Source organism: Amborella trichopoda, chromosome 2 (genome assembly GCF_054954075.1).
Source record: "Amborella trichopoda isolate Santa Cruz 75 chromosome 2, AtrichopodaSantaCruz75HAP2 v2.0, whole genome shotgun sequence".
Taxonomy (NCBI): Eukaryota; Viridiplantae; Streptophyta; class Magnoliopsida; order Amborellales; family Amborellaceae; genus Amborella; species Amborella trichopoda.
The window spans coordinates 63479486-63494042 of record NC_142337.1 but is presented as its reverse complement, the minus strand read 5'-3'; the positions used below and the strand labels follow the sequence as shown (position 1 = coordinate 63494042).

The 14557-nt window shown below is 34.0% G+C and overlaps 1 protein-coding gene across 6 annotated transcripts in view; it reads left to right on the top strand.

Moving 5' to 3' along the window:
• Positions 1–2964, top strand: part of LOC18445333 (26S proteasome non-ATPase regulatory subunit 2 homolog A) — a 28425-nt gene extending 25461 nt beyond the window's left edge. For 4 of the 6 annotated variants that reach the window (XM_088859407.1, XM_088859405.1, XM_088859406.1 and 1 more), the window contains 9 exons: positions 49–264; positions 371–430; positions 542–655; positions 734–819; positions 1329–1437; positions 1522–1700; positions 2154–2284; positions 2441–2518; positions 2620–2964. In XM_088859407.1, the coding sequence (XP_088715533.1) occupies positions 49–264; positions 371–430; positions 542–655; positions 734–819; positions 1329–1437; positions 1522–1700; positions 2154–2238 (849 nt within the window). In that variant the 3' untranslated portion in view covers positions 2239–2284; positions 2441–2518; positions 2620–2964. Of the gene's footprint in view, positions 1–48; positions 265–370; positions 431–541; positions 656–733; positions 820–1328; positions 1438–1521; positions 1701–2153; positions 2285–2437; positions 2519–2619 lie in introns of all 6 variants that reach the window. The other 2 variants (XM_088859408.1, XM_088859404.1) reach the window with 1 other exon arrangement.
• The last annotated feature ends 11593 nt before the right edge of the window (positions 2965–14557 follow it).

The window sequence follows — 14557 nt, the reverse complement described above, 5'->3', positions numbered from 1 at the left end:
TTCACTTTGCTCCTTGCTTAAACAAATTATCTTTCTACATACATACAGGTTCAGAGCCTTTTGGGGATCTGTGCAGAACATCTTGAGAAGGGCGAGACCCACCAAGGAGCTGCTGTGATTGGATATGCTCTTATTGCTATGGCTGAAGAGTTAGGTCTTGATATGGCTATACGATCTCTAGGGCATCTTTTACAGTATGGAGAACAGAACATTAGAAGAGCAGTGCCTTCAGCACTTGGCCTGCTTTGCATCTCCAACCCTAAGGTTACCTACTTTCTTGGCCGTCCAAGAGTCTTCTGTCTCGAATATTCCATCCCTTCAATAGTGACTAGATGAGGCTTCATGAGACTAACATGTTGGATTGAACCAGGTTAATGTTATGGACACCTTGAGCAGATTGAGCCATGACGCTGATTCAGATGTAGCCATGGTCAGTTTTATTATGGATGTCGCTTTTTATTTTCTTCGAACTTCATTTTAACTACTTTCAATACCTGTCCATAAGAAACCAATAGAACTCTTATTACTACTGTATTTTCAGGCAGCCACCATCTCGTTGGGCTTAATAGGTGCAGGCACGAATAATGCACGCATTGCTGGAATGCTTCGAAACCTTTCAAGTTATTACTACAAAGATGCCAGCCTTCTGTACTGTGTAAGTTTCAAAGTTAGATTGTCAACTTTGGGGCCATAGCTGGCTTTGAATCTTCTGATTTGATTTAACTATGTGCAGGTACGGATTGCTCAAGGTCTTGTACATCTGGGGAAGGGATTATTGACCTTAGCTCCTTATCATTCAGATCGATTTTTGTTGTCACCGTAAGTCCAAGGCACCTGGTGCTGGAGTCCCATGTATTTAATTTAGAATGTCAGGCAACATTCTTTTTTCAGAACAGGCTGAAATTCAGCGTATGATGGGTCAGCATGATGCAATGAATTTGAGGGTATCATACCGTGAATATTAGGCAACTGTGAAGTGGATTTATGCTGATTACTTGGTTTTATATTCAAAATTTTAAATAATTCATTGAAACCTTGTTGGAAGGGATGATTGACTGGAATCTCAGTTTATTTCAAGTTTTTTGTATAAGTTTTCTTTTCTCTGATTTTAATATGATTTGGACTAAAATTTCCACCAAACTTGCAAAAGCTGTCTTCAGACTGAACTTCTACTGAATTGATTGCAAGTCTGTAAGGAGTCGTCAGTTCATTTATCAAAAAAATAAAAATAGAATCTATTTTTGCTTCTTCTTAGGTGGTGTACTGCGCTCCTTTTTTTCACCATTCTTTTCATATGATGCCTTTTATCTTTTCATTTTCTTACCCAGTTCTGCAGCTGCTGGATTAATCATTCTGCTACATGCTTGCCTGGACATGAAGTCCATCGTATTGGGGAAATACCACTATGTCCTCTACTTCCTTGTTTTGGCCGTGCAGGTTGGGGCTGAGTTTTCTGGTTCTGCTTTGTGTATTCCTGAGATTGCGTTGTTTGATGCAAACCTTCATTGTTTGTTTTGGCAGCCTAGAATGCTAATGACTGTGGATGAAGATTTGAAACCCGTGTCAGTACCAGTCCGAGTTGGTCAGGCTGTTGATGTGGTTGGACAGGCAGGTCGTCCTAAAACCATTACAGGGTTCCAGACTCATTCAACCCCTGTTCTCCTATCAGCAGGAGAAAGGGCAGAATTGGCAACTGAGAAGTAGGCTTCCCTTTTTGTGTAGTTTTTGTGCATTTTAGTCCCAAAAATTGGAACACAAATATGTCAAATATCTCTACATTTTAGAGCTGATCTCATTTGGATGGAGGTCATGAATTCCCTAGTATGGGTGGGGATATTTTAGTTAGATTAAGACCAGTTATACTCTGAACTGATCTCAGCATAGTAAATGTAGATCAGCCAAACATAAAATGAAACCCCATACTTGTAGACAATTTCAATTTTCTTAGTTTGCATAAAATGCTCTATCATAAGTAGTTTGATCAGAAGGGGCAGTCAGCCAATCATTCTAGGTTCAAAGTTTCGAATCATATTTGAGTGTGGTCTGTGCAATAAGTGCATGTGCGCGCACACAATGTTGCCTACATCTTGTTTCTGCTTTCTCTCTTTGGTGGTCTAGTATTTGAAAGATTTGTGACCTGTTTCTGTTCACAGATATCTTGCACTCTCATCTGTCCTTGAAGGTTTTGTCGTATTGAAGGAGAACCCAGAATACCGAGCGGATCATCACTCGAGTTAATGGGTTCCATTTGAGAATATTCTGTGGCAGTGATTTTCTACCAAAGGTACATCATCTTCACATACTTGTATACCTTAAGTGCTTGAATTCCGTATAATAGCAAGTTTCTAGATATTTTTTGTTACAAATAACCGCACAGAACCCAACATAGTTTCCATATGCAACTGACTAGGGGCCCCTCTGTTTTTCTTGACAAAAGCAGAAATGTGCTATTACTCAACAGTGGGCCTACTATTTCATTGAGAGTCAAGAGTCCTTGGTTGACAGCATAATGAATAGGGTGAGCTGCTAAATCAGTGCTTTTGTTGTTTGTTTCTTTTTCTTTTTGAAGAAGTTATGATGAATTGAGGTTTTCTGAGTTCAAAATGGATATTTATTTAGGATATCTCCATTTGCAAATGGTTTGGAGCTTGGGCTTTGAGGAGTTTCTTGTAGTACTTATTACTAAAAATACAAGGAATGGGAAAAAAGTAGTGAAAGCATGTAGGCGATGGAGGCGGGTGGTTGGCTTGTCATTACAAATTGAGGAATGCAACAGGGATCACGGTTGTTTACAATCTCTTTGATGTTAATTCTCAAGAGGAACTCGATAGGCTCACGGTTTTTTATCATTTAATGGATGCTTATTCTGCAGTAGTTCAAAGTGAGGCTCATGGGTCAAATTGTACGTTCGCTGCTCAAGCCTGTATTTTCTACCTTGGCTATAATTTAACAATATTTTCTGAATATGTAATTTGCGGTGGATCTCTCTCTCTCTCCTTCCTGAAATCCATCTTGTAGATGGATTTTTTTTTGGGTAGTTCAGTGTTAGGAATTGGACTTGAGATGAAGCGACGCTAATAGGCCTGCTGCTAATCGCTCAAGCACAAGCCCAATTTTTATCTTGGGATTTTGAATCTAAAATTATATAGCTGATAATCTCGGCCTATATGATCATAAATATGAATTTATAAATGCAATAGATTTTAAACTTTTAAAAAGGCTCTTAAGTTTTGTTTTTGGACCGATTCAAACTTACCGTTTTATTTCTTTTGAATGAAATCCGTATGAGGTTAAAAACCTATTTGTTTCTTTAGATTTAGGATAGTGGTGGTTGAAATTATTGAGCTGTGTAATTTTTTCTCCAAAATCAATCTCTAAGAGAGATTGTGGAAGGGGATTACATTAGAATAGGAAATCTTTTGAACTTTTTTGAATATAATAACTGAAGGGATTGTTTATAAAGAGAGCATTTATTTATTTTTGTACATGGAGGTTACAATCATTCTTGTCCATTAAATTTCAAAATGGGTGGTTGTAAGAGTGTTACTGAATAGATACAATTTTTTAAAAAAGTTCTTGGGCATCTTGATTCATTTCAAGCCACCCAATTTGATATTTAATGGGTGAGAATGATTGTGATTTTCATGTACAAAAAGAAAAATAGTCTTTTTTTTATAGACAATCCCATAATTAAAATAGATACTAGATACATCAGATTTCTTGTGTTTTCATTGTGTTTGTGTGTGATTAGCATGCGGGTTGGGGGATTTAAGGTTTCCTATCCATGAATGAGACCTACCATATAATATTTTCTTGATTAGGTGGGATTAATATAAAGTTATAATTTATTGGATCACTTAATCATTTGATGTTTTCATGGAAAAATAGTAGAATGCCCTTAAGAGATTAACTATTTAATGTTTTATGTATGTCTTTTGACATTCCTATTAAAATGCATTTGATCATCACTAGAAATGGTTGACCAAGGGTAAAATGTTAGAATAATTCATAAATTATGATATAGTTTGATAACTTTTTGTTTTATCTTGAAAATTTTGGATTAATTTAACTAATATATGCTAATTTAAAAAGTAAAAGATTTGAAAATAAGTAACTCCCAAATTTTATAGTTTGTATGATTAATTTATTACCTAAAAATCATTTAGTTGAAAAACAAAAAATTAAGCAACTCAAAAAATTCTGGAATTTTATTTTTTCTAATATATACAGGGAAACTTTATTTTTATTTGTAAATACCTTTTAACGACGAGCTTTAAATTATCAAAATATTGCAATTAAAAATGGAAAATTATGTACACACTTTCTTGGACTCGGCAAACATACTCATACAATGGTTTAAAAATCGGATCGGTGACCCGGATCGGGCTTTCCAAAAATCTATCCGGATCGGCGAATTGGTGATCCGAATCTGAATCGGGTGAATCGGTCAGAATAAAGCTTCAAAAAAATCCGAAAAAATTATTAAAATTCATTATAAATATTGTTTTTTAGGAATTCAATAAAAAATGAGGGTACTCCATTAAGAATTTTCATGTTTTTGAATGAATATGCGAATATTGATATGTTCTTCCCTTGCATGAACCGCCATTCAACATTTAATTTACATCACACAAAAGGATAAACATAGAATTATCATGGAATAAGTATATCAACATACATGGACTACAATAAAGCATAAAATTAGTAACATACGATCTAAAAATAAAATGATAGACGGCGTTGTTGTTCTTCTTGGTCACGCTGGTGCCATTGATTGAATTCGTTTGACAATTCATTGATTCGATCTAAAAACGAATCATCGATATTAGCGGGCGTCTGACTATTTTCAAATCCCTGAGTGTTGGTGTTTTGTTGTGTTCCCAATCCAAAATCCCCGAAGCTTGTCCATCCTTCATGCTCACCTGCACTGTCGTGCTCATCCCTACACTGTTGCTGTTGGGACTCGATATGTGAATAATATAGCTGGGATAGGGTGGCCTCAGAATCATCATCTCTCTCATTTTCTCTTAGACCCCCTTCCCACTCTCCCTCATTAGGTGCAATATCACCGACATATTGTGGATACATTGGCTGGCTGCTTCCTCTTTCATGCCGCTCATCACTTTCTTCAATATCTTCATCACCGATAGCCTCAAGGAACGCTCTCTTGTGCAACACTGGCTCCTCCTCTTCTACTACCCATCGGTCTGCTGTGTCTGTGACAAATATTGTGTCTAAGTCTATCGGCCCATAGTCTTCAAGTTTCCTTCTTATTTGTCGCTCTCTAAGGTTTAAATTATAATGAACGTAGACTAGTTTATGAAGCTTCTCAGAAGCGAGTCGATTCCTCCTAGTAGTGTGCAACCATTGGAACGTACTCCAGTTGCGCTCACAGCCAGTAGCAGAACATGTCTGGGAGAGCACCTTGATTGCTATCCTCTTTAGGTGAGGTGCATCAGTACCATATATCTCCCACCATTCAGCTGGATTAAAATGTAAAAAGCATTGTAAGGGCAAGAACAATTCATAAGATTAAATATATGAATAAACAAAATATTAGCGAGGGGATAACCTGGATCCATCATAGTTCGAGAATTTCTGGCAAGTCTAGTTTCGAAAGATCCTATAGCATCCCTATACATAGCAAGCTAAAACAAATATATTCCGTTTTAGTGCATTATTCCTCACAAATATAACAACTCAATGAAGTTCTTACCCAAACATTAAATAATACCTCTTGTATTGCTGCTACTTGGTTTCGATGGCTTCTCTCCAACCTTGCAATAATGTATCTGACCCCTTCCATAATCTTGTGGTGTTGTTCAGGTGTCAAATAGAAAAATTTTGGGTTGAAGTAGTAACCTAAAAAATATATAGGTAGAAAAATGTCATTTACAATTTCATAAAAGAATGATTTAAACTGAAACATTGTAATGATATAAATATATATTTACCAGCATAATGAATTGGACGTCCGAATTTGGTGTTCCACCTCTTTTCTATAATCTCGATCACTTTGCTAGCAAAATTACACTTCTCCCCAATAGCTGATTTCGCCCTCTCAAGACCTTCATAAAGGATACCCATGGTAGCTTTCTTATCAGCATCCACCATTCTTAACACCGTGACCAAAGGGGCAGTGGCCTCTACAACACTGGAACATCGAGACCAGAACAACCTATTTGAGAGTATGTTGTCCACTTTTATACCGGTACTGGACTTCGAGAGGCGGTCATTTAACCACTCTTCACAAGTAAACAATCTCTTTAATGCACCTTCAGATTGTCGAATGGAGTCCACAGCTAAGTAATCGGTCGTAAAGCGGGTTATGGCAGGCCTGATTATCTCTTTTTTCTTAGAGTGTTCTCTAAACAGAAATAATATTTTCGAGTGGTTGTATATAAATCTCGACACCAACCTTGCTTCATCTAGAGTCTCCTTCACAATTTTGATCTCACCGATTTCCTCTAACATAAGATCGATGCTGTGTGCAGCACACGGGGTCCATACTAGATGCTTCCTCTTATCCATCAACTTGCTGCCCGCAGAAACACATGCACGCGCATTATCCGTAATAAACTGGACTACATGCTTATCCCCCACCTCCTCCATTATCTAATCATATAGTCGTACGTAGAAGTTTGCATCCTTCTTCGTCCCTGATACGTCTTTGCTAGACAAAAAAGCTGTACCTTTTGGGGAATAGGCCAAGAAGTTTAAAAACTCCTTTTTGCTAACTTTATTCAACCAACCATCACTCATGAGAGTAATTCCTGTCCTTGGCCAACTCTGTTTATATTCTTCAATCCACTTTTTAACTTCCTCTACCTCTTCGTCTAATATTGGCCCACTGAGCTCATATGCCGTCAGGGGTTTTACCCCGGGCCCGGCTCTCTGGATTGCACTAACCATAGGTGGAAAATATGGGCTATTGGCTGCATCAAAGGGAATCCCTTTATCGTAGAACCATTTACCAACATATCTCCCTAACATGTTTCTTGTACCTTTAACCATGTCTTTTAGGGTCATCTGTTGTGACTTAGGCTTTGAGAGAAATGGGTCTTTACGACCATGACCTGCAATACTAGCACTCCTAGGTAACTTAAAAACAATTTCTTCAACAACTGATTCTTCTTGATACATATTGCCACCAACCCCTCCATACATATTTGAGCTGGGCCCGCCATACATGCTCGAGCTGGACCCGCCATGCATATCTGAACTAGGCCCACCATGCATATCGGGCTAGGCCCACCATGCATGTCTGAGCTAGACCCACTAGGCATTCTAAACCCACATTCCCTCTGATATTGTTCATGTAAACTCAATCTTGTGGCCATGTCCAGCTCATTATTATATTGCTCTTCTAGGTCATAATTATATTGCTCTTCTGTATCATTCCTGCTTGATGGTGTATATAAACTAGCTATCTCCTCATTCATCCTATGTTTGGCAATTTGTTTACCTTTGCTAGCATTAAGAATTGCCACCATCTGTTTTTTTACATTACTAGGGACACTAGTGCATGCAGAAACTTCTCCCTTAACCCCTGCCAAGTGTTGCTTGAACCTATGTACCCCACTACTTATCACTCTTTGACAGTAATTACAAATAATTTTGTCTTTCTTGTTGGGATCAAGTCTGACCCCATGTTGCCATGCAGGGTCTTCTGTAGATCTTGACATGATTCAACTGTTTTAAGATGTAAAAAGTTTAAATTAACTCAAACAATAAAAATTAAAAATTGGGTTTAAATGTTTAATACATCATGATAATCAAAACTTTATCACGATTTTCACATCTTTTCGAAAAATCATCATTTTTCAAAAAATTCGATCATGGATAAAAAGAAATAAAAAAAAAAAAGTACAGCAAATTTTCAAAAAATTCGATCATGGATTAAAAAAAAAAATTAACAAATTTTCAAAAAGTCCGATCATGGATTAAAAAAAAAAAATCATAAATTTTCTAAAAATTCGATCATGGATTACAAAAAATTCGATCATGGATTACATAAAATTCGATCATGGATTACATAAAATTCGATCATGGATTACAAAAAAAAAAAAAAACATAAAAAAACAAAAAATTCGATCGTGGATTACAAGAACAGAAAAAAACAATTCGATCATGGATTACAAAAAATTCAATCATGGGTTAAAAAAAAAAAAAAAACACAAAAAATTCGATCATGGATTACAAGTAAAAAAAACAAACATTTCGATCATGGATTACAAAAAAGTCGATCATGGATTACAGAAAATTCTATCATGGATTACAAAAAATTCGATCATGGATTACATAAAATTCGATCATGGATTACAAAAAAGTCGATCATGGATTACAGAAAATTCTATCATGGATTACAAAAAATTCGTTCATGGATTACATAAAATTCGATCATGCATTACAAAAAAAAAAAACAAAAAAAAACAAAAAATTCGATCGTGGATTACAAAAAAAGAAAAAAACAATTACATCATGGATAACAAAAAATTCAATCATAGATTACAAAAAAACTCTATCATGGGTTACATAAAAAACAAAAAACAAAAAATTCGATCATGGATTACAAAAAAAAAAAAACATTTCGATCATGGATTACAAAACATTCGATCATGGATTACAAAAAATTCTATCATGGGTTACAAAAATAAAAAATAAAAAATAAAATTCGATCATGGATTACAAGAAAAAAAAACAAACATTTTGATCGTGGATTACAAAAAATTCGATCATAGATTACAAAAAATTCTATCATGGGCTACACAAAAAAAAAAAAAAAAAAAAAAAAAAAAAAAAAAAAAAGAATTTGTTCTTCACAGAGTCGTTTTACATAAGCGATTTTAACTCAAAAATTCACCTCCAAGTGAATAAATTACATCCAATTGACTATATTTTCTGATAAACAACAATATAAGGAATCAAAAACCTAAATTTTTAACACATTATTTCTAATATATCATGAAAACAAAATCAAAAGGCGGAAAAAAAAAAAAAAAACAGCGGAATTTGGTTCCGCAGACATCTCTCTGTTCATATCAAATTTCTTGCTGTAATTGACCAGATTACGTAAAATTGAAAATTTTAAATCATACTAGACACAATAAAGATTAAAAACCCTAATTATTGAACTCATTTTGTTCAAAATATGCCGTGAAATAAATCAAATGGCGGAAAAAAAAAAAAAACCCAAAGTTCTTACCTGTTTTTGTGAACCGAAGCCTTCAATCTCCAAAAAACTCTGTTTTTCTCAACGATTATCACAAATTAGTAACAAAAGCTTTTGATTCACAGCTTTAAGATCAATATGCCTACAAATTTTGAAAGATTTATGCCCTATTTGGCATGAAATTTCAGAAATGGCGGAAACCCTAAACCCCGAATTTTTCTTGATCCAAAAACAACCAATTTTTCCACCATTTAATCTTTGAAAAAGCTGAATAAAGCTGTTTACAGCCTGCAAAACAGATCACATGCCGAAAAAAACAAAAAAAATGATAAAAAAATGACAAATTTGAAAAAATCCGTGAAGAACACTGTGCAACCCGTGTTCTTCACGGACTCGCCGATTCCGCACAGTGAATCGGCGAGTCACTGTGCGGAATCGTCCGGTTCTCTCTAGAACCGGACGATTCCCGGTTTTTGAACCTATCCGGTACCTTTTTCGTGAATTCTGAGTCGAACCGGGCGAGTCCTGTTCGACTCGGCGATTTTTAAAACGCTGTACTCATAAAATAAACATAAAAAATTGAAAGAACCCTGAGAAATGGTATTCCTTTCCAGGAGAGAGAAAATGCAATAAATATGGATCACCTTTCGAAAGAAAAAATAAAATAAAATAGATTAGATTCTTAGGGGGATTTTTTTATGGACTCGGTTTCTATGCGGCCAAGCTCTCAAATGTAGAAATGCAGACCTCTTAATAAATCTATTTTTGAGGTGGAGTTTAAGGCCTAATTTTTAAGGACATGCAATCTCTAACATGGGGATTATGAATATGAAAAAATAAATAAATTTTTAAAATAGAAATAATAATTCTAGTAAGAAAACATTAGTTAGTTTCCTTTTTTTAGATGGAATACCTACTTGCATTCATCTTTAAAATGGATGCTTTACACTTTTTGGACCGCATATGTAGAAATGTGATCCAGTCCGCATGAAACAATTTTCCTTTCTTTATACATTTGTGGATTACCTTCTCATTATTAGATGAGCAATATAAAAAATAAAGAACTTTGTTTAATTTATTTGTGACGTAGATTTCACTTTCCAAACCTAAATGGCCGAACATGGTTAAAAACTATAGTTCTTCATCATCATCATCGTCAAAACCTTGTGCCAACTAATTGGATGTGTATAATATATAACAACCACTTTAGATGAAATCGTATACTATGAAACTATTTATTTTTTGTACAAAGAGGTTACAATCACTTTTTGACCATTGGATGTGAAATTCCATAGATGAAATTGTATCACAACATTCAAAAAATTTTGTTTTGGATTTTATGCCCAAACGATGACACACCCTCAACCACCCAATCTCAAATCTAACAATAGATGATAATTGTGACCTCTTTATATCAAAAGTAAATGGTCTCATTATATACATTTGGGAGAAATGCATATTTAGAGATCTAAAACTCTTTAAGAAAAAAAAAAAAGAAGAAGCAATATTTATTCCCTCCTTTGAAATACAAATGTTTTTAAAAACATCCTAGGATGTCAAAAAATTGACGACGGAGAGTCTTTATCTTTTTAGAGATTTTTTATTTTTATTTTTTTTTGTTGATATAATTTATGATGGGTATTTTAGTCCAATATATATTTGAAAAAAAATTGGTAGGAATGGTAGGATTTATTTGATATTTCCAAAATAAATTGGGTTTCTTTAAAGGAAAAAGTTTGTATGGAGCCGATGCTATAAACAATCAAATTGGAGCCCACCTCAAAAATTTCATTAGAAGAGGTTGTTTTTATGTCAAAATATCCTCAAATTGATCATCTCGACGTCAAGATGCATGGACATGAGAAAAACTTGGATTTCAAGTTTTCGAAATAGTACATCTTGTAACACTTTTTTGGACCGTCGGTTTTCAAGATTTTCAAATTTTCATAAATCTGCCCGATCTACACTATTTTTGAAGCTTTAAATTTTATAATTAAAAATAAAAATATATTTTTAAGCAATCACAAATATTTCCCATATTAAAACTATATTTGAAGGTGCGCGATTCTTCCTTTAAAAAAATAAAAATGGCCCATAATGTGCCATTCATTGCCTATGATGAAGCTCTTTGTCACCAAGTATGATTGTATCATGCTATGTGGTATGGGCAGGTAAGTGGCATGACTTGTATGTTTCTCATTATTGTCACATATGGAATATGATTTTTTAATCCAATTGCCAAAGGTATTTGGAAAACATGCAAGAGACACTATGGAAGGGACCACATAAAAGAAGTAATACACCAGAGTCTATGTGAGACATTGGGGGAGGCCGGTAATACCTCTAAATATGTTAAAATTATTTTCTTTGAGACATCTGATCAATAAGAATACTATAGTTGAGAACTTATATGATATGCCTTTTTTGAGTATGTGTTATTCAATATTTTTCAACCCATTTTGCAAATTACTCTTTATTGGTTCGACATGAACAGTATATACACGATTAAATCAGAACTCGACATGAACAGTGTATATACACGATTAAATCAGAACTCGACTTGAACAGTGTATACACGATTAAATCAAAATAATAAAGATTAATCATGCTAATCACTTTTTTGATAGTTACCTTTCTTAGTAGTTGCGATAAGATGGATGGACACTAATTGAATGAAACAATCTCCATCATAGCCTATTGATTGAAAAGTAGAACAATCTCCATCATAGCCTATTGATTGAAGAGTAGAAACGTAGATGTGTTCACGTTGTAAGCTTATCAATTTGTATCATTTCCTCGTCTCAAATTAAAAAAAGGAAGCCACACTTTAAAAATCCACCATATAAGGTTGACATTTGAAAATCTTCCAATTGATATCTCAAGTTCAAGATATATCGATATAAAAAAATAAAAAATGAATTTAAATCATAAAAATTGTATATCTTGTAACACATTAGTTAGACCGCCCATTTTCAAGATTTTCAAATGTTTGTATATTTACCTGAATGCATCAGCTTTGCATTTCATAATTAGGAGATGAAATTAGATTTTCAGGCCATTATAACTCTGGAACTCCAGTAGAATTTCAAGGTATCCCTTACGTTGTTTAAGGTTATGGACCATATTTAAAGTTTTGCATTTCATAATTAGGTTCTGAAATTAGATTTCAGGCCACTATTTAGGTTTCTAATGCTGAAACTAATTTTCCAACAGAATTTGGGGGTATACCGTACTTTGATTGTTTAAGGTTACATAAAAGCATAGGACACGGTTTCTATGCAGCCACAGCCCGCGTATTGTACAAATGCTGGTTTGGAAAATAATATATTTTTTAAATATAATTTGATCTTACTTTGTAGATAATATATAATTTTTAACATGGAGATCATAAATATGATTTTTTTTTGGATAACTAGAAATAATAATTATATTAAGAAAACATTTGGACATTACTTGCAATTGTTTTTAGATGGACCACCTATTTGCATCCATCTTTAAGATGGATGCTTTATACCTCTGGATTGCATAATCTAGAAGTACGGTCTAACCCGCATGAAACAATTTTCGAAAAGCATACGACAATGTAAAGCTAATAATTTCCATTGTCAAGATTCTTGTTAATGTTGGACTGATTTTAGTCCTTAGACATGCATTTTACGGTTTGCAAAGGATTTATCAACTTCTATATTTTTTGATACAGAAGCTCATTTTTATGCTAAAGAGTTGTCGAAATCCTAAATTTACAATTAAAAAGCCAGATAAAGTGGTTGAAATGTTTTATTGTAATGAAGTTCGAACAATACCAATAATTAATCATCCCAGAGATTTGAGTGATCTTTATTTGTCAATTTATACAAATGACATGTCCCATAGAGTTCTCTTTTCCATTGTTATCTAGGAATTAGAAATATGATGGATTCTAGTCTAGTCACTGCATATGTATATTGGTTACTTCGGATAAATGCTAGATGCTACCCATGCTACAGTCTAGTGTTTGAAATTAGGATCTACAATTGATTGTTCTCTGTTTTACTGTCTTTGTTCCTTCTTAAAATGAAGAGGCTTAAAGGAAAAGGGAAACAGATGCAACACTTGAGACTTTCTTTCCTTCTTTATCATTTGGATTAATCAAAACAATGTTTTTCAATCTTTACAATTTTCTTCCTAATATGCTTCTCAATATACCACATGATATGCATTATGAGGCAATTGAGTTACCCATTCTTCTATAAGCCTTTTATGCTATTAAATTCTATTGATTAGGTCTTATTTCACTTTCCTCATTAACGCATCCTTATCGGTTCTCATTACTCTGGAAATCTTAGGAAGTAAATAATTCAGTCTTTTATGGATCTTGTTATTTATGTCTTTTATGGATCTTGTTGTTTATGTCTTTTATGGATTTTGTTATTTATGTCTGTTGCCATACAATTATGGATTTTGAATTTTGGATCTTTTCTCAATTTTGTAAACCTCTTACTTTAGGCAGTATTAATCTTCGATTTTTTCTCTTAAATTGATAGAAGTGGAATTTCATGGGTTTCTGATCAATATATTGGATGATTGAGAGAATGGTTAATAATATTGGGGAATTCTTTATTTCTTTTACCTGCCTTAATAAATGATACTCTCTTATCTATTCAAACAACAATAATTCTACTCTCTCACCCATTGAAACAAAAATAATTCTACTTTCTCACCTATTGAAAATTCTCTTATTTATTGTGCAACAAGTCAAGATAGAGGTAATTTTAATAGACAATGCTTTCCGTGAGAATCCTTTCAATACAGAAATTCAAGGAGAACCACTCATAATCTCTAGCCTGGATATAAATGGATTTTATGGTTGAAGGAGTGGCCTGTTTGATCTCCACACATGATTATGTGTTTAAATTTGTTTTCTCTTTATCTCATTAATGTTAAACTTGGGAGCTTGGCAAGAACTTTAGAAGTCATTCAGTTGCACTCAGGCCACCTAGACCTAGAATCATTCTTTTCACTCTCCAACACACGTTCATATGTGTACACATTGTTAATGTTGTAATATCGGGATTACCCAAGCACCCATTTTTAAGCAAATCGGGATATCTCAAATCCCACTAAATGTAGTGAGCACTACATCACAATGATTTCAACACTCAAATAATATGTCCAAGATGCAATAACAAGTGCAGTATAATTGAAAAAAATATAAAAGCAATAAAACAAGCAATATGAGAAATCGTCAAAGCACAACACAAATGAAAGTAGAGAGGGATACATACATATACATGGTTCACCCAAGATGAGCTACGTCCACGGGCAAGACGATAAAGATGTATTCACTATCAATAGGAAAACTTACAAGATTGAGGTATACAGAGTTACTTCATACAATCTCAAATA